A 21,500-nucleotide genomic window follows, 5' to 3' on the forward strand; every position below is an offset into this window, starting at 1 on the left:
AAAAAATATTAGTACAAACCGTATAGAGCAAGCAGTCATATAGCTCCTTCTACATTTTGAAAATATTGAAATTGCCTTATAGTTGATATCATTTAAGTGAGACGAACATTCATACTTATACAAAAACAAATTTATACTTGAGATTTCTATATTCTCAAAGATGATAGGCGTTTCGAGTTATATTCGATTTTTATTTGTACTTATATATCATAAAGATGATAGGCGTCTCTAGATAGATGAGAAATATTTCTTGAACTAAAACCTGTGTTATACTACTTTTACTAAAATATATTTGTATCAACTTGATGGATATAGAAACCTAAGGAGACTACAAAAATCAATAATAAAAGAGACATTCTATCAATACGAAGGAGGCCGCGTGAGAAATGAGTTATCGGTTATATAGATAGGAATCATATAATATATTATGTTAAGCTATATTGTAATGAATAATGGCAATATATGTAATTAGTCTAATGAGGAGAGAGCTTTTAATTAAAGGGTGTGAGAGGATTCTAGTGTTGACACATAAGAAATGACAATTTGGTTAATAACACATGAGGTCAAGGTTAGTTTAAAATAATGCTCCTCAAATAATAAAAAAGGGATAAGGTCAAGGGTCTACGTTAACAAAATCGATAATATAAATGGTATATATTCCAGGTGATATACATTGCTAATTACAATAGGTTGTGTAAGAAATTAACTGTACTAAGGACTAATGTGCCATGAATTTCTTACAAAATTTCATCAACAATTTGTTATATTTAATATTCAGTAAGCTTAACTTTCTCCCAATACGTTTTATATGTAAAATAAAAACATTACAACGGACAAGCAAGCGACATGAACATTCTAGTTTTTTCCTTTCATACTTTAATGTGGTTTAGTTTGGCTAATCAAATATAAGTACTAATGTAATTAGCTTACCTGTAGATGCCTCCTGGTCAAAGCACATGGTGACCGCATTTTAAGCGGAAATAGAAATGAGAATATATAGATTTTTTTTGTCATCTTGCAATGGTTTATTCAATGGGAGTGGTTAAATGTGGTTTTTAATTAAATATCCCAGTGGACATTTTTTTGTATCGATGTCCTTATATGCAAACAAACACAAGTGAGCATCAATCTTAGTCTCATTGTGTTTGTAATTTTATAGGATTATATATATAGGTATACATGCATGAGCTTGAGTAGTTATTCGTCGTATGTGATTGCATACAGACATTAATGTCTTACCGACAAACATGAAATCAAGAAAATGTTCATAGTCAACTAAAACACGGCTTTAACTTAAAAAAACGCGACTTTAACTTAGAGTTCAAAAAAACCGAAAACGACTTCTGGTACTAATGGAAAACATTGGTATTCTCTCCCAGGCACGTTTTTAGAGAAAAAGTTTTACTGCTGGTTGTACCCGACTACTCCTCTTTAACCAGTGGTTATTTCCCTTTTTCCTTCTATTATTCTATGTTCTGCTCTGCAAAAATTCAAAAGTTTACCGTTTGAAGAATTAACTACCGGTCCATAGCCAGCCCCGACCTCGAAACTCGACTCTGATCAGATCTTCGCCGGGTTCAGCCCCCGACGACGTCGGTGGGTCAGCCAGGAGCTCCTGAGCCGATGACTATCACCTTGCTCTCCATCAAACAACTCACCAACAGCTTGACCTCCACCTCCAGATCTACTGTGTATGGCTGATTTCAGGTGGAGTTTGTCCCAAACTTGGTTGCTATAACCTCCTTCATTAACTACCATCAACAAGAAACGGGAGCAATTATTTCCAATCATAACCCGCATTTACTTTCAAGAAAGAGTTTATAAGAGCTGTGAGAGGGGATATTGGTTGAAATAACCTCATACAAGACGATCCTGTTAGTTCCCATCCAGTTACTTCGAACAGAAGACACCAGGCAAAACACCCTTCTGTAGAGCCAATGGATAGACGTTATTCTCGATCCGAGAAAGGAAAATGGCAGGCTCCCTCAGAGCCTCCAGCAAAGAAACCTCTGGTGCGTATACCGGCGAACTATAACGAAGATCTCATAAAGGCCAACAAGCTTACTATCATTGGCAGGTTAACAAACCCTATGGTCCAGAAACCCACCAGAGCTATTATCGATTTTCTGGCTCAACTATGGAATCTCGAGGGGAGGATTGTGGGCAGAGCTTTAGGACTGGATAAATTTCAATTTTCTTTTGAAACCGAGGCAGAGCTACTCAAAGTCCTTGAGAACGGCCCCTATCACTACAAGAGATGGATGCTGATACTACAACGATGGGAATCTGTGGTGTCGATCAATTCCCATCTCAGATTTCCTTCTATGTTAAAATCCATGGAATACCACTTCACTTTTGGTCAGAAGGTACAATCAGCACAATTGGGAATGTGCTTGGAAAATGCACCATTAAAAACGTTAAAGAGGCAAAAATATGGGTGGAAGTCAACGGCCTCATCCCCTTAGTGATGAAGATGGAGATTGAACTACCTACTGATGACATTACAGAGGTGGAACTCGAGTATATCAAGATTGAGAAACATTGCTTCACATGCTTCTCCTTGTTTCATGAGGAAGTAGATTGCCCTCACAGACACCCAAGTGCACTTCCTCCAAAGGAAAGGAAACTAGGCATTACGCAGGCTATTGCGTTGCAAAGGATCGAGGCGGAGAAAAAGAGACATGATGACAGACGGGGATACAAACGACCGGAAGACTTTCGTTCCTCAATCAGAGGGCAGGAGGATAGTTACACTAGATTCGGTATGAATAGATCAAAGACCTTAATGTACCTTGTAATAAGGCTGGAACCAGCACACAACGCAAGAATAAGGGCCAGCCAACTACGGTGTTTATACCTGGAAGTACTAGAGGTGGGGTGGATTTTCGGCCCCATCAAAAATCTCTTCCTTAGCTTTACTTAGCTGGAATTGTCAAGGGCTTGGGAGTGTCCAGACAATCCGGCGAATCAAGGAGATCCATAAACATATGGCTCCTAATGTAATGTTTCTAATGGAAACAAAAAACGAGGATGATTTTATTAATAAGAAGCTACAGAGCCTGTGTTTTGATCACTATTTCTCTGTAACGCCTAATGGACTAAGCGGTGGCTTATCTCTCCTTTGGAATAAGGATACTGATATTACAATTCTCGAGTCTTCTCCCAACTTAATAGACACGAGAATTGAATATAAAGGAACTACTTCTTTTGTCTCCTTTGTTTATGGGGCTCCGGCTGCGGAAAATAGAGCTGCCTTTTGGAACAAGCTAAATGCAGTGGGAAAGGGAAGAGATGATCCTTGGCTGATTACCGGAGACTTCAACGACATCCTCAATAATACAGAAAAGATTGGCGGCCCGGCGCGCCCTGAAGGATCATTCACGGCTTTCCGATCCTTTGTAGCTCAGAACGGTCTTTGGGACCTCAAGCATTCGGGAGAACAATTGTCTTGGAGGGGAAGTAGATATACTCACTTCATACGGTCAAGGTTAGATAGGGCTATGGGCAATTGTGCCTGGTCGGAAACCTTCCCAATGGGAAGATGCCGCTACCTGCGATTCGAAGGATCCGATCACAGACCGTTGATCTCTTATTTCAACACAGAGAAAGCTAAACGGAAGGGACTGTTTCGATTCAACAGAGCGTTAACAGAAGAAGATGAGATAGCAGAAGTGATTGATACGGCTTGGAATCTCTCTCCCCTGGGTACCGTAATTCAGAAGTTAAACAATGTTCAGATGAGATAGCAGAAGTGATTGATACGGCTTGGAATCTCTCTCCCCTGCGTACCGTAATTCAGAAGTTAAACACTGTTCGTCGAAGTATCATACAGTGGGCAAAAGAGAAACAGACTCAGAGCAATATCGAGATCAAGAGAAACCAACAGGCGCTGGAGAAAGCTCTCTCGAACGCTACTCCGGACCCTATCCTCATAGAGAGTATCAATCTTGATCTCCGCAAAGCTTACCTGGCTGAAGAATTATTTTGGCAGCAGAGGAGCAGAATCCAGTGGCTTAAGCAAGGAGATAGAAATACCGGTTTCTTTCATGCTGCTACCAGGACCAGAAGAACAATAAACTCCATTCCAGTCATAGAGGACTCTCAAGGAGGAGTAGTGTACGAGGAAGAGGACATTGCTCGAGTTATATCAGGGTAATTTACCCAAATCTTTACTTCCAATGGCAATGTTTCCTTCGAGCAGATTCAAGGACTCTTGACGAAGAAAGTTACACCAGAGATGAATACTCTACTGACAAATATCCCGAGCGATTCGGAGATTAGAGAGGCTGTGAATTCGATAAATGGGGGCAAGGCCCCGGGCCCGGATGGCTTCTCAGCCACGTTTTACCAGTCTTACTGGCATATAGTAGGCCCGGATGTTATCAGGGACGTTAGGAGCTTCTTCATATCGAGCTATTTACACCCGCAGCAAAACGAGACACATATCAGGCTCATTCCCAAGATTTTAGGGCCACGATCAGTGGCAGACTACCGGCCTATAGCATTGTGTAACACTCATTATAAGATTATTGCTAAGATCTTAACCCGGAGACTCAAGCCGCTGCTGCCGTTCCTTATCTCCAATACTCAGTCAGCCTTTGTCACCGGCCGAGCGATCACGGACAATGTCCTCATCACGCATGAGACTCTCCATTATCTGCGCACATCCGAGGCAAAGAAGTTCTGCTCTATGGCCGTGAAAACGGACATGAGCAAAGCTTATGATAGGATCGAATGGAGTTTTGTTAAGGAAGTTCTAAGACTCCTTGGATTCGAACCACTTTGGATCTCATGGATTATGAGCTGCATTGAGTCAGTTTCTTATTCATTCCTAATAAATGGATCGCCACAAGGAGCAGTCAAGCCATCTCGAGGCCTTAGACAAGGCGATCCGCTTTCACCTCATATCTTCATACTCTATACGGAAGTTCTGTCAGCTCTTTGCGCTAGAGGCCAAGCGGATGGTTCTCTCCCGGGAGTCAGGGTCTGTCGTTCCAGCCCACCCGTTAACCATCTGCTGTTCGCCGACGATACAATGTTCTTTTGCAAATCCAAGCCATCATGTGTCGCCGCTCTAGTTAAGATTTTAGCAACTTATGAAGCTGTATCGGGACAGAAGATCAATCCATAGAAGTCTGCTATTACTTTCTCTGCTAAAACGCCTGCGACGGTGCGTGCCAGGGTAAAAGAAGCTATGTCGATCTCATTGGAGGGAGGAATAGGGAAATATTTGGGACTGCCTGAACAGTTCGGTCGCAGGAAGAGAGATATTTTTGCATCTATTCTGGATAGGATAAGGCAAAAGGCCCATAGCTGGACGGTGAGATTTTTATCGGGAGCTGGTAAGCAGGTTTTACTTAAATCGGTACTTTCTGCAATGCCATGTTATGCTATGTCGTGCTTCAAGCTTCCAGCTTCTCTATGTTCGCAAATCCAATCTCTACTCACACGATTCTGGTGGGACACTATACCGGAGAAGAAGAAGATGTGTTGGGTGGCTTGGGACACAATGACGTTACCAAAATATGCAGGAGGCTTGGGGTTTAGAGATATACAAACATTTAATGACGCCATGCTTTGGGTGGCTTGGGACACAATGACGTTACCAAAATATGCAGGAGGCTTGAGGTTTAGAGATATACAAACATTTAATGACGCCCTGCTCGCCAAGATAGGTTGGAGATTGATAAATGAACCAGACTCTCTGCTGGCTCAAGTACTGAAGGGTAAATATTTTAGGGATCTTTCTTTCCTAGACTGCTCAGTACCTCGCAATGCTTCTCACGGGTGGAGAAGTATTATGGCTGGAAGAGAGCTACTGCGAAAGGGTCTAGGCTGGTCGGTTGGGGATGGGGAGCAGATCCGTATCTGGGATGATCCCTGGCTGTCGTCAAAGACTCCAGTACAACCGATGGGCCCAGCGAACCCGGAAAGCGCCTCCCTAAAGGTTAAGGATCTCCTCTGTCCACTTACAAATAAGTGGGAGATCGAGAAAATTAGGAGGCTACTACCTCAGTATGAGGACACCATTTTGAGAATAAAAACTGGTACAACACACCTTCGGGATGCTCTGTTCTGGCTACCGGAAAAATCAGGTAGATACACTACGAAATCAGGCTATGGGGTTGGTATGACTTGTGATAAGTCGCTGGGTGAAGCAAATAACCCTGTTGATTGGGTGAAGCACATCTGGAATGTTAAAACGGCCCCCAAGCTGAAGGACTTTCTGTGGAGAGTAATGAAAAAGGCCATACCTATTAGCTCCAACTTGGAAAGGAGGGGAGTACCGAGCTTTAACTGCAAGAAATGTGGGGCACATGAGGATGATCTCCATGTTTTTCTCACCTGTCCAATGGCGGAGGAAGTATGGAGTAATATCCCGACAGTACACAAACCATCACCATCTCTTACTTCTATAGCGGAACTGATCAAGCAGGGACCTAACTTGGTTTCACTTCCACCAGTTGGTCTGAGCTCTCCTTTATGGCCCTGGGTGCTGTGGAACCTTTGGAAAGCAAGGAACAAACTTGTGTTTGAAAACAGAGTGTTCTCAGCCCAAGAGATTGTTCTGAAGAGCATTACTGATGCAAAGGAATGGAGTGAGGCACAACTACCTGATCGATTACCGAGTTCCTCCATCCACTCCCCTGTCCAAACCAACCAACGAGCCGTTACAGCCCCCCCAAGGATCCAAGATGGAGTACTGGTCTGCAATGTTGATGCAGCTTGGGATGCAATTTCTGGTGGTTGTGGTATAGGTGGAATATTCTCGGGGCAATCAGGGTCTTCTCTACCGAACTTCTCGGACTCTCACAGTCATGTTTCCTCAGCTCTAATGGCAGAAGCCATTGTTGTACATCGGGCGGTATCTCTTGCCGTGTTCTCAAACGTCCGATACGGACTCTCACAGTCATGTTTCCTCAGCTCTAATGGCAGAAGCCATTGCTGTACATCGGGCGGTATCTCTTGCCGTGTTCTCAAACGTCTGATCCCTGGCAGTTCTATCCGACTCTTTGTCCCTGGTCAAATTATTGAACAAGGGCGAAACTCAACCTGAACTGTTCGGTATCATGTTTGACATCTATCACTTTATCCCTCTGTTTGATGTAATTTCTTTCCATTTTATCTCTCGAAACTTCAATGTGGAAGCCGATTTGGTGGCAAAATCAGTCTTTGATGGGTCTGTAATGAACTCCTCTGTTGGAGCTTAGACTCCAATGAGAAATGAAATGCTTGTTTGTTCAAAAAAAAAAAAGCTTAGAGTTCAAAAATCTAATTAATAATTCAAAATTCACTATGAGCCCTAACATCGAACTTGATTTAACACTAGAGACTTTTAATTAAACTTAATTATCAAGTGAGCGAGAAGACTTGCGTCTGATACGTTGTGGATTGATAATACGTCTATAGTTTTTGTTAGCATATTGAAAAGAACTAGATCATTACCTAGGATATGGTTCCTATTAACTACAAACGGGCAGGTAAAAGAAGTAGTGTTGCTAAATGTTACTTCTTAGTTCTTACCGAGATTTCTATTTTGATATAATACTACTTTTAGCTGAAAAGGTGTCGTAAGCCATAGGATTAGCCAAATTATCCTCCTTTTCTCTCCTTCTATGTCACATAAGCCACGTAAACTATAACTTCTTTTGAATGAAATGGTTTGCCTTTTAACCGAATGGGTTACGGTATAAAAGTGTGATGAACTCCTTGTATTAAGGCTTGGAACTGTGACAATTGTTGGCGATCTTTTGTGCACATTGCGGAATGGCATTGGGAATGAAAATTATATTCTTTTCTTATAAAAGTTAGTCAAACAAATAATATTTTATATAGTTCTACACATTTTGGCTCTTTTAGGATTTTATCTTTTGACTAATACAACAGTAATATAACCGTGGTCGGACCATGATAACCGCTGTCACTATCTTTCGGGGTGTTAGCAATACAATTTCCCAAACACGACAAAAATGTTCTGCGCAACGATTAATGATATTTAGTTTTCAGAAAATAAAGTTGTTGTGCATATTTATATAGGGAAATTTATTATGCCGAGATTAGTTATAGGATACCATATGAACTAAACAATCTGCATAGCTAGGAATGATTTGTATCAACTCCAAGAATATATTAGAGAAGAATAATTCTTATCCGCAAATTACATAGAGTTCTAAAATGCAATGATTGTAAGTTTGTAATAAATGTTTAGTTTGGTGTATTTATTAATATTCTTCATCTCTTTTGAGAACTAAGGTTGGAGACAAGTTTAAGCTATATAAGAATCTGACGACCCTTGACTCATCCACTCATATTATGAACTTCATGTGGGACTAGCCTTCCATTTAACTATCATCTAGCATACATATACTTTGCGTTCATCACCAGTGAAACTAAAATCAGTGATAATGTTATCAAATTACAGCTAATTCTAATTGATTTTTTGTGGTCATTTACATCCTATATATAGTATTTTCTTAAGAACATGATAAACTATATATGAACTATAAGCTGGTTCATGATTGTATTTACGTAAAGACGCAGATCAGTTTCCTATCTTATAAATTATCAAGAGCCATGGCCAGCATTGATCATAACGTTATGAGATTACAAAAAACAACACCGCATTAGTTAAATGGTAATAGTCCCATGTCTTTTTATAACCAAATACTAGCAAGTGTATACATGTGATTGATATTGGATTCATGTAGTGGTTGAGAGATACGAAGTTTAGTGTAAATTTTCCTCAATAACTCGGAGAAAGAAAACAATACTGTGGGTTTTTGAAATAGGGTAAATGATTCATATTAACATATGATACGAGAGAGAAAACTTATGAAAAATCCAATTGGCATTGAGCACGGCACGATATTGGGATTGCACTATTGAACGCTTTTGGGTGAAAGCTTTTAGTCAAGTTCCATGTGATCGAGGCTTTCTTGGGTTTAGGAATGGAGAATTTCTTCAGATTTATCAAAAAAAAAGCAAAGAAAAACACAGAATATTTTGAACAGCTAATGAAAAGCCAAAACTTTTTCTTTCGAAATTTAATAATTTTTTATGTTGTTTAAAATTTCTTTCTTTGTCAAAAGGATGTCCCTGGATTTAGGGGTAAAGGTCGTTTTCGAACGAACTTGGACTTTGACGAGAGTCCAAACAGTGTGACTGAAAAGGCAAGTGGGGCTTCACTATTAGTTTGCCTTGAATTAGTATATCATGAAGATGCAAATGAAATGGTTACTATTATTACATTCTTCTGTTCACAGTAAATTTTAATTCGGCAGCACATCCAGCTTGTGAAAAAAAAAATTTGATCCAAAACTATTTACATCCATGAAGAAACCATTTAGATATACTTTTATATTAAAAATGATTTTTTTTTTAATTTTAGCTGTTGATAGAAAAGGAAAAATTGTAATGTTCCAGTCGTTAATTATTTTGTGTAAACCAAGTGTAAGTTTATATTTTGTGTAAACCAAGTGTAAGTTCAATAATCAATATCTCAACTTTTTTTGATTTTTTATTGTTTTTTGTTTGTTTTCCTTCAGTACTTTACTAAATCAGAGAGGATGATACTTCTTTTTTTTACCACACTCGTGTACAGTAGATTAATAACCACACTCGTGTACAGTAGATTACTAGTTCTAGAATATAGGTAATTGGAAAGTTATAAGCTCTGATCCTTTTGTTCACTATTCGTTTTCTTAAACTAAAGTCAGATGATCAAACACACTCGTGGCACCTAGAGCGACGTGATACATCATAATTATCTCCTAAATTATGTTCGTGCGCTCCATGTGCCTTTCAACGTCTCTCTATTTCTTTAATTTTTATATATCTATACTATTATTTGCGAAGTAAATTTTTGCAATCGAGCTCTCAAGTTAAAAGTTAGAGTGGTCAAAATCGATGATACCCTTATTGAATTTTATATATAATTAATTATATAATCAAAACGAAATTTTATTAATAATACAAATATCTTATAAGATAATTCTTATATATTATGTTGTTATCTAAAAACATATTTTTTCAATAATAAAAGTTAAAAATAAGATATAAAAGTTTATAATAATTAAGTGGTTAAAGTCAATGTTACCCTTAATGGATTTTATATATAATTAATTATATAATTAAAACGAATTTTTTTATCAAAAAAAAAATTAAAACGAATTTTTATTAATTAATAAAATTAGAATTTTATTAAATAAGATAATTCATATATATTGTGTTGTTATCTTAATTTTTTTTCAATTATAAAAGTTAGAAAAATAACATATAAACAATTTAAAATCAAATATTTATCAACTATAAACATTTTGTATAAAGATATTTTCTAAAATATTTCTAATATGTGAATATTTTCTTTTAAAATTACAACACAATAATAAACATATATATATATATATAAATGAAATTTTGTTGTCATATATATATATATATATATATATATAATTTGATGTTTGATTTAAATTTTTTGAAAACATAAATAATAAGTTATCATGCTGGTTTTTTAATAAGTACAATATAAACTAATAAATATTTGTAAAACGATTAATTCCGCACGTGCGGGCAAAACACCTAGTAAAAAGGTACATATGAATAATAATTGGCTAATTGCGTATATTATGTTATTATGTTATTTTCTTCTATATAATATATTATATGTTATTCTCTATAGTAATTCTTTCAAATTAATAAAATAACTACTATCAGATATGGATTTTTTTTCATAGTATTTATGATTAGTTTAAGATTTGGATTTTAATTTCAAGGTTATGTATTATAATTTAGAATTTAAAATTTTATTGTTTTTTAAAACAAAGAAATAAAATGTTTCATATTTATGATTACCAAAAAAAATATTTATATGGAATGATGCAACACAAAGAATTAAGCCGTTGAGTATAAGGTGATGTTAACTGGAGGATTTCATTGGAGTGGAGGAGTTATGAATATCGGGTGGGAGAACGTGTTTTAGGCCGTGATCCATTTTTCCTTTATTTTGGTTTGGCTGTTGCTCGTTTTGTTTAGAAACTTGGTTTTGTTCTTAATTTTTTAAACATTTCTCTCAGAGTTAAAAAAAAGAAAGAATTAAACCGTTGTTTCAGGGTTGTCTCGGAAGCTATAGATTTTACCCCTTGCTTTAAGGTATGAGCCGCTTTTTTTTTGGGAGTTCGCGGCAACCAGGGTCCCACTCCTATCATTCATTTCCTTGCGGCATCGACGCTTCGCCAACTCCAGTTCGCCTTTAGGACCTTAGTTTGTTGTCTTAGAATCTGGTTGTTTACTAGGTGCTCTGTTTAGTTTATTTTTATGCATTTTGTATCTTGTTTTTCTTTGTGCTTCCGTAAAAAATGAAAATTTGGTAATATAATTTTAACATTTTACCAGCAAAAAGAATTAAACAAGGCAACTTTAAAAACCAAACGACATTGGATAACGAGGGGAAGGACCAATGAAAACTAGACAGGTTAGCTAAAAGAAGCCCCACCGAACCTAGTATTCGCATACTATGTGAGACACTGTCCATGACACGAAAGATACTGTTGCCGTTCGGGATATTTGAGGAAACAAAGTAAGCGTGTGACCTACTAACTAATACAATACTCAGCTTACTTGTCGTAATCTGAGCAATGCAGGTCCCGATGGACTGTACGGCTACGATTACCCACGTAACAGAGAGAGAAATGATTGTCTGATTTGACGTGTATGGTCAAAAAGAAGATCTCTCTTGTACGGGCCGTCCGATATTTGATTGGACGGCTGATACGCACCTCCCGTTTCTTCTCTTTAGTTTACTGGAAAAACTGACCTGGTATCTTTAACCGAATTTGAATACCGGTTCTAGACTCTCAATCGGTACTGTATATCTCAATATGTAAAACACACAATCGAGCAGGTTTGCGTATTTCAGGTGAATGTTTTCTATTAGTGACCCAAATTTTACCAAGTTATCGTGCCTCGTTGTATTCAGAAGATATAACAGCTAAGAGAACATGGATAATTGCAAACTAATCAAATAATTTCCCTAGAGAAGCTCATTTGCAGCCGGTCAAGTGATGGTCTAGTATTATAAATATAAAAGTATAACAACAATGGAAGTTTTCATTTTCGATAACCATATATAGTATGATATTTCTTCAGAAAGAATGTAAGGTATCACAAACTACTTGTTTTATCCTCTATTCATGACTTTGATTAGTTAAAATTGCAATATCTTGGTTGTTGTAAACCTGATAAACCGTAAAAGAAAAAACAACGCCGCTCTTCTTGGAAACCTAGCAAAATCGTTTATCTTCTCTAAGATGGACAGATCTCGGATCCTCCATTGGGTGCCGAGGCGCGGGGATCACATGGACGTACTATAGGTATGCATGTGAGCCGTTTCTTAATTATGTTTTGGGAGACAACGCCGCTAGTGGACCACTTGCATTGGCTTCAAGTTCACGACACCTGCTGGGCTTACGGTCTCTCACGCCACATGAACTCTACATTTCGGATTGCTGGTCTATTAAATGGAATGGAGTCCTTGAGTCCGGTTCACTTCTTCCTCAATTTGAGGCACCTTGATACTTTCAGACAATCTGACTTTCTTTCGCCTCAACGATTGCTTACACTTCTTAACAGTATGCGGGTTGGTGGTAGATGAAGATTTTCACGCTTTTTGTAATCTTCTTACTAAGAGAACTCCGAGGGGATGAGAATTCGTAGGTTTGTAGTTTCGGAAATGCGACTTCAGTATGTTTATCTATATGCTGATGCTGAGGAGTTTGAATCTGCATTATTTAGTGCACTGGATTTTACCCATGTAGCTATAGAAATTCCCAGTTATCATTTTCTAGTATACGCCAACCACAGAGGATTTTCTGCCCAACAAAAGAGGAACGTGTTGCTATACATAAATATAGACACCTCATGTTTGCTACTTCATGGGGTACTTTTCAGGGAATTGATTTTTTTCGGTGCAGAGACAGTGCAGTGGGCAGCTTCCTTAACATCGAATTGGGGGTTAATGCCATTGTCCGATTTGTGGAATAGCTCGGTCCTCATGCCTTTGTGTGATCGTTGGCCACGTTTGCTTTGACTCTCTATTTTGCCTATTTGGTTTAATAATATTGTAACCAAATGAAACTTTCCATACACGGGATCCTTTTCAATAGTTAGATAACATGGATGTTTGTTGGAATTAATTGTCTATATTTTATGCAAGTTTGTTGGAGCCTATTGTTTATATTTTATGCACGCATACAAAATATGGAAGGCAACAATGCAAGAAAAGAGATGATTCTAAAAATGTTGAAGAAATTTTGGAGACATAAGATCAAAAAAAAAGTGCTAATATCTGGAAAGAATCAATGACCAAAGAAATATGGAAAGATGCAACTACTTAGGTTTTTTCTTTACATCAACTTAGTTTTATTTATTTTTTCTCATCGATTGAAGAATTCACTCAAATTCATTAAAAGAATCCTAATTACGGTTATATTCAACTCCACTAAAATTCGCAAACCAATAACACCTCCTATTGTATTAAATTTTATTCCAAAAAAAAAATCAGTTCAGAAAAAAAAAACAATCTTGGTTGTAGTGTTGTAACTCAACACCGCCAGTTCCAAGCCTCCAACTTCATGCCAAACCCACTTATGAGAGCATACATCTTCTTGCACTAAATCATCATTTTATAAAGTAATGAGGTGATAATCAAAAGAACTATGAAAATGAGGGACTAATGTCGAAAAAGTGAGAAACTTTGGTTACCTTCGAAGCTTGGACCTCCGTAGATCAGAGAGCTCGAAAGAGGGAAAGAGAAGGCTGCTGCTAGGGCTCAATCGCTCTTTCCGTTTTAGGGGTTTAATCTCTCTACTCTATTCGAAAGCTAACGTCTTTCGTTCGAAGGTTGTGACGAAAAATGTATAGCGGATCTAGCGATGGCGAGAGCCACGACACATCTACGCAGAGGAGGATCCCTCCGGCTTCCTCAATGCTCTGGGTTAGAAACCTACGGCGGTACATTGGTTCCGGAGCTGGATTAGGGTCCGAAGCTCTAATGGGTATGTCGTTAAGTTGTTCTCTTTCATAGAAAGTTTGAATTTTTTAATCGCGTTTCGAGTTCGTTGTATGATGAAATGAGTAAAGTTTCTGACTTTGAGGTCTGTTCTTTGTATTGAAACACTATGTAAACTGTGATTGATAAAGGGTTTTGTTTTCATTGTCTTGTAGAGCTTGAGACGAAGAGAATCTTGCTCGAGATATTCAAAGACAAGCAACAGAAAAGTCAGGAAGCAGGCACGATACCAAGCTTCTACAAGAAGGCATGTCCCTTTACACTATAATATTTTTTTTTTTTTTTTTTTGCATTTTCACGGCATTGCCCTTTTAATCTTGCTTGGTCACTCCTTGTTCAGAAACCAGAAGAAGGATCTATTAGTCAAAGAGTCCAGAGGCTTGCTAAATACCGCTTCTTGAAGGTATACTTTAGATTTCTTCATTGCTTCGGATTGTTTAATGTCTTTGCTCACTTCATTATGTTGATTTATTTCCACAGAAACAATCGGATCTTTTGCTAAATTCTGATGATTTGGCTGCTATGTGGAATTGTTTGAGAGAGAATTGTGTGATTGATGATGGCACTGGTGCAGAGAAGGTACATGCATATAGTTTGAAAAATTATGTTTATCTATGTTAACGATGAATCTGATATTTTGCTAAATCTTTGTTCATGTAGATGAACTATGAAGACTTCTGTCACATTGCCTCCGTATGCACTGAACAAATCGGCCCCAAGTGTCGTCGGTTTTTCAGCCCATCCAATTTCATGAAGTTTGAGAAGGATGAGGCTGGGAGGATTGCTATTCTACCGTTCTATCTTTATGTGATGCGCACGGTGAGTATCCTCATGTGTTTTTCACTTGTCCTTTACTTTAACCGGCCATAGTTTATACTTATTCTGATAACCTTATTTTTTATGACTGTTAAGGTGTCGCTTACACAAGCTAGGATTGATATGAGTGAGCTTGATGAGGATTCTGATGGTTTCCTTCAATCTCAAGTAAGTAGTCAAGTGGCTCTAAAGCTTTAAGTTTAGAATTTGCTCAAGAAGCTTTAAGGAGCTCTCCTACCAGCTAAAGGTTACTAAATCTAATCTTCAGGTTCCTTACTAATTGTCTACTTGCTGTTATTATAGGAAATGGAGTCATATATTTCTGGTTTAATCCCTAATTTGGCACAACTGAGGGACATGCCGGATGCATTTACTAACACGTATTGCCGCATAGCTTCTCAAAAGTTTTTCTTCTTCTGTGATCCCCATAGGCGAGGTAGGCACTTAAGATATATAATTACGAGGCAATGAGAAATTTGCGTAACCATGTGTTGAATGGGATCTATTTATGCGTTCAGGAAAAGCATGTATTAAGAAGATACTGCTCAGCAACTGTCTGCAGGAACTAATGGAATTGCATCAGGTCAGTTTAGATGAAGTATTGGTGAAAAACAGTTGTGTGATCATCTATAGCTTTCCACTTCTAGAATATACTTTTTACTTTGGCTTCATTTACTGAATGTTCCCCGGGTACTTTAGGAAAGCGAGGAGGAAGTCACAGACACAGAACAGGCTGAAAATTGGTTCTCTTTGACTTCAGCTCAACGTATATGTGGTGAGTGTGCTATTTAAATATCTGGAAACAACTCTCGTTTTGGCTTGTGAAAAACTCAGGTGCAAGTTGATCTAGAGTTTTCTATTTCTTTTGTAGATATGTTTCTTGCACTTGATAAAGATTGCGGTGGATCACTGAGCAAACAAGAACTTAAAGAATACGCAGATGGGACCCTAACTGAAATTTTCATCGAAAGAGGTAAATAATCATATATACTTTTTTGGTCATTGTATACGTTTCGTGGTACTGATAGTTGCCAATAGTGATCGAGACCCTTGCTTTCTTGTAGTGTTTGATGAGCATGTTCGCCGTGGCAAAAGCGGCTCAGGCAATTCCAGGGAAATGGACTTTGACAGCTTCCTAGACTTCGTTCTTGCGTTGGAGAACAAAGACACACCAGAGGGCTTGACATACTTATTCCGCTGTCTTGATCTTCAGGGGAGAGGCTTTCTCACAACCGCTGATATTCACTCTCTTTTCAGGTAAATGAATCTCTCTATCAAGCTACTGAATTTGTTCCTTTTTAGTATATTTTCTTTTTAAAGACATGGAAGTGAAGAAGGGAAGCATCAAAGAGTTTTGTGATGTTATCTGATACAATCTTCCTATATAAAAAAAAAATCTCTGCATTTCCTGCTTGCGGTAGCTGAGCTTTGTTCCGCGAGTCTCATATTATGCAAAGACATTAGCGCATTACAAAACATACCCGTTATAATTCCACTGTCTCTCTTCTAAATTAAGTCTTATTTGTTAAACTTCCAGAGATGTTCACCAGAAATGGATAGAAGGTGGGAACTATGAGCTGTGCATAGAGGACGTTCGGGACGAGATCTGGGACATGGTGAAACCGTCTGACCCATTGAAGATCACTCTGGATGATCTGTTGGGGTGTAAACAAGGTGGAACTGTTGCGAGCATGCTAATAGATGTGCGTGGCTTCTGGGCTCATGACAACCGTGAGAACCTTCTTCAAGAAGAAGAGGAACCACCTGAGGAAGAGTCTCAGTGATGATAATGTTATTTTCCGTGTTGTATCTAATCATCGAGGTCACGTGTGTCGGACAAAGACCAAAAGTCTCTCTACTCTCCAATCTGATGAGTTTGTATCTTTGTATAAGAAGCTTATTAGTTGTAAGAAAATGGCTGCTGATATTGTCACTTGACTTCTTGCTTGAAAATATGATTTGATTACTGATTCTTTTTGGTTCTTGTTACATTAGTTCACAAAACATAGAGGGTTTTCATTCATCTCTTGAGGATTACAAAATGCAAGTCTGATTATTGATCTGACATGGACTCATCATAACACCATGTCAAAAATCATAGTAGATGTGTTAAAAACTTTTTACTCGTGACCATTCGGGAAACAAGAGGAACAAATAGAAAAGAAATATACGGGAATAAAATAGCAAGAATGAAAAAAATGGTTGTTCCTTCTCAAATTTAATAAGGAATAATTTTGTTCTTTAATTATCTACAAAAAAAAAAGAACGAGAGGGAATGTGAGAGAATTATTATTCCTTATGAATGGTGATTTTTTATAGGAATGTTAGGGAATGCATTATTCCTAATCATTCCTTAGTCACCATTCATAATTTTAGTGTTAAGGTTAAGTAAGTAACCTCAAAAGTACAATAAGAAAGTAAAAAAAGTAAAATAAGAAGACAACACCCTGATTATTGATCTGACGTGGGCTCATCATATCACCATTTCAAAGATCATAGATGTGTTAAAACTTTAAAAAGCATTATTCTGCGTACTTAACTTATAGGGTTAAGTAAACTAGTTAGTTATATATTAAGTCAAACCCACAATGCACCAGCCTGCTTAAGCATATATAGGGATTAAGGATCCGTTAAGGTGTAGACTCATGACCTCGTTGGCTCCACCGACCAACTCTCCTCCTATAAAAACAGCTGGAACCGCCGGGCTACAACCTAGCCGCAGAAGCGCCTGCTCAATCTCCCTTCCTCTAGACACCTCGTCTAGCTCGTAAACCGCTGGATTCGCTCCAAAATCGCAGAGCAAAGTCTTGACGGTGTGAGACATACAACATGAGCTTTTGCTGTATATCACCACTGGTCTCTCCAACACCATCTTAGTTATCATCTCCATTTTTGTATTATATGTGGTAATAGGACTAGGATCAACTCTTTAGATTTCTTCTGTACGTTGTTTAAACAAGTTTAATAACGAAAGACAAGATTTAAGGGAAAAGAAAACTCTTGATTGGACTCGTAGAACAAGGTTTTGTGAGTTTGTTGTGTGGATATGAAATTGGTTGCAAGTGGTTGTTTATATAGGGGTGGAGAAGATGATTATTATTGGATTAGATCGGACAAAATGTGTAAGATTTTGTTTCTAACGATATCACTTCTGACAGCGACACAAGTTCAGTTTTATTTAGGATCACTAAATGTAAGTAAAGAGAATCTAATGATTTCGAAAGTTTATTTTCTTATATACGAAATTGTTTAGTAGTATTTAGTCATGGCTAAAAGGTGAGAATGTCCTTAGCTCGTACGGCGGATCTCAATTAATATAAGAAAATCATAAACCATATTATATTGATTAATAGTAAAAGAGAAGCATAAGTTTTTGTTGTTCTTGTTTATAGCCTACATACAACTCATTGTGGCTCAACAAGTTAATTAAAAGCGGTTTTGATTTACTGAATCGCGTGGATTGTAATCAGACTAATATTCACGGATTTTGTTCGTATGTAAATTTTGTGTGAGTGTGTGGAAAGAGGTCAGCTCACTGGATAGAGGTCAATGGAAATGGACAATGTGGATTAATAAGTACTAACTAATTAGTATAGTTATGTCAGTCCACTTAGTTTGTAGCAATAAGTGCGTTTTTTCAGAGCCGATAAAATGTATCAAAATACAAAATAGCATAGTTATCATAATTTGAATATAAAGAAAGAAAAATGTGTATATATCATCACGTACATGATCACTTGATGGGCATTGAGCTCAATCTAGTCATAGTACCATTAACAATTTAAAGCCACGCATATTTTTTCATGGAGTATGATTTTAAAATTTTATTCAAATGTTAATCTAATTAATTAGCGCTATATACAAAATCATCACAGTTTTTTCATAAATCAAAAACATTCAAGCTTCCTAAATTCTTTTATTCCAAGGCTTAAAAGTGGAAATGAGTTTCTTGCATATATGTTTTCTAAAACAACAATGGAATATGTAAAGCTTATCAAATAGGCATCTTGTGAGTTGGAGAAATAGTTATCCAAAATAGGGTCTCTTTTTGGGGATTTTTCTTTACGACACGTCTCCATCTACGTGAGGATTCTATTCTCGACTCGCCACTTCCACATTATGTAACTCGCAAAAAGCTTATTTTGTATAATTATAAGAGAGAGAAAGAGAGAGATTCTATATAATGAACTAAGCACTTCAATAGCTTTCATTGTGGCAAACGAATCTTAAGGACAACGAGTGGAGAATACGGATGAAAATAAAAATAAATTAATACTTGTACGTATAGATGCCCTCGAGGCTCGAGGTCCCCGTTTCCATAACCTTTTCCCATGCAACATGCAGATTCATTAGATGTCCATCATTCGGTTTGGAAATACATAGTTTCACCGATCATGGTTTAATATTGGTTTAGATCTAGAAAATTCATTCTAAATTTATATTAATGTTTTGTTTTTTTTTGGGCACATTCATGCATATAAACATCAAATACATGGATATAGCCCATGATCTTTGAGATGGGAGGAAACAAACAACAAAACCAAGATCAGTTTATATATATGTAGATCTTCTACCTAGACGACCATGTCGTGATCTGGTCCCATGATGGTCGGATAAGATGCGCGTGGCCTAGACGGTCCATTCCATAGCAACATGCCAAACAATATTTTGAGAATCACTAAATTAAAAGAATTGGTGGTCTCGACTATCGGCAGCATTACAAAAGGAGACATGGCTGGTCTGTGGTGATTTTCCAAATACCTAATCTGTTTTGGATAGAGTTTCTGTTACTGCAAAGCTGTGTTTAAAAATGCAAACATGCATGATTCTAGCCTATTTTGTGCTACTAAAAAAAGTCAGGCAGGTCTGATTATACATATACTGTATTACTAGTTGTCCAAAAAAAACATATACTGTATTACTATCTCAAGAAAACGTTTACCGCCATGTTGTGATCCCATGCAATTGTCTCATCCGTCCTAGTATACGTGAGCGAGAGAAGGCGCAAAGAGGTTATCGATCGTGCTAGTATAGATAGTAGTAAAACCTCATAAACATTTTGTACAAAGAGGGACAAGGCTAAATTGGGAGAGACCATTAGTCAGGAGGTAGGCCAGAAGAGTGCATGTATTAACAAGTGTTAATTAGTTTTTGAAATTATTAAGCTAACATAGATTTACAAAGTGATTAATCAAAATCTGAATTTTTGTAACCCTAGCTATTATCACCCATGATTTTAATATTTACGACATAACTTATGGCTCTTTTGACGTTTTACGATTATATTGAATCCTTTTTCAACGTGTTGATGGCTACAAGCACGTAAAAAGAATATTAATTATCCAATAAACAAACGAACCTTTATTTTCCAACTGCATGCAGATGCTATCCTTTCTACACTTGATGACATATATACTGTATATGCGTATATGTCAGAATACGAAATTTAATAGATTCGATGATGGTAGCAATGTACGACTCTTGGACCTCATAGTTTGGCCTGCTAGAAGACCAATGGCCAATTTAATTGGGTTCATGCATGCATGGTGGAATCTCGAAGTATGTTTTATTCTTTTTGTGACAGTTCCCTACAATTAATATTTTTTATATTTAGTTTGAAAAACTTATCACCCACATAAGACGAATTATATGAACACTAGTTTAATCCCAACTACTAACCGAATCATTTTTAAAAGAAATTTTGTTTTGAACTATTAGTATAAAGTACGTTATAGGATAAAATATATGGAAATCATTAGATCAATATACATATATATTCTTTCTTGTGGGGTTTATATGATCTATTAATAAAGTAAAAATTGAAAAGAATGTCAACTTTCTATACTAATTAACAAGATCGATCAAGATTTATTAGAAATTAAAAGTTAGTATTCTGTCATGTAATTTGAATATGTCATGAGCAGTCTTTTATAGAATATGTGCTATTATATTTTATTTTACATGTATGCCACGCTATCCCCTATATATTATTTGAGAAGCATTACAACTTCTTTTTGTAGCCACATGTCATCACTAGAAAGATTCTTAGAATCATTAGAGAAATATGTTGGTCCATCTAATTACATAATAAGTTTTTTATTAAACTAACAATAAATTCATCATTCATGTACTTTATTATTTCCTTAAATAAAATTTACGGAATTGCCTAATGTGGCTAAAGTATGTATGACAATTAATGATTTTGAATAATAAAGATTTGATAAAAAATAGTGTATCTTCTATCATATTTGTTTAATTTTAAGCTATTAAATAAATTAAACAACCACAATAACCATATAATAAAAATTTAGATTTTTATATTTTGAATTTTTACAAACGGTTAAAAGTCTCACATTCAAATTTTATGGTCCATGGTTTAAAATTTTTGTTATGACAAAATACAAATGATTACAAAAATTTTATAAGTAAAAAGTCTAATTTAATTAATTATTAAGATTAATATATATATCGTTTTAAATTAAACTATACACCATATAAAATACAATATTTTAGTTTCAAAATTTACTTTGAACAACTTTTTTGATAAAAGTTTTGAACGATCATTGACAAATTATTTTTTTTTCAAAATTATAAATTACTAAAACTATTAATCCCACAA

At 36.6% G+C, this 21,500-nt stretch overlaps 2 protein-coding genes across 2 annotated transcripts; one reads left to right on the top strand and one right to left on the bottom strand.

Moving 5' to 3' along the window:
* The first annotated feature begins 13,766 nt into the window (after nt 1–13,766).
* LOC106336029 (probable serine/threonine-protein phosphatase 2A regulatory subunit B'' subunit TON2) lies at nt 13,767–16,854 on the top strand. Its single transcript, XM_013774742.1, has 12 exons — nt 13,767–14,051; nt 14,221–14,312; nt 14,406–14,468; nt 14,546–14,644; nt 14,726–14,884; nt 14,978–15,049; nt 15,185–15,317; nt 15,400–15,464; nt 15,581–15,656; nt 15,753–15,854; nt 15,946–16,138; nt 16,419–16,854. The coding sequence occupies exons 1-12, from the start codon at nt 13,910–13,912 to the stop codon at nt 16,663–16,665; spliced, it is 1,443 nt and encodes a 480-aa protein (XP_013630196.1). The 5' UTR covers nt 13,767–13,909; the 3' UTR covers nt 16,666–16,854.
* Nucleotides 16,855–17,148: 294 nt separating this feature from the next.
* LOC106336030 (monothiol glutaredoxin-S2-like) lies at nt 17,149–17,921 on the bottom strand. The gene has a single exon (XM_013774743.1). The coding sequence runs from the start codon at nt 17,769–17,771 to the stop codon at nt 17,484–17,486; it is 288 nt and encodes a 95-aa protein (XP_013630197.1). The 5' UTR covers nt 17,772–17,921; the 3' UTR covers nt 17,149–17,483.
* Nucleotides 17,922–21,500: the final 3,579 nt, after the last annotated feature.

This window comes from Brassica oleracea, chromosome C3 (assembly GCF_000695525.1).
Source record: "Brassica oleracea var. oleracea cultivar TO1000 chromosome C3, BOL, whole genome shotgun sequence".
Lineage (NCBI taxonomy): Eukaryota > Viridiplantae > Streptophyta > Magnoliopsida > Brassicales > Brassicaceae > Brassica > Brassica oleracea.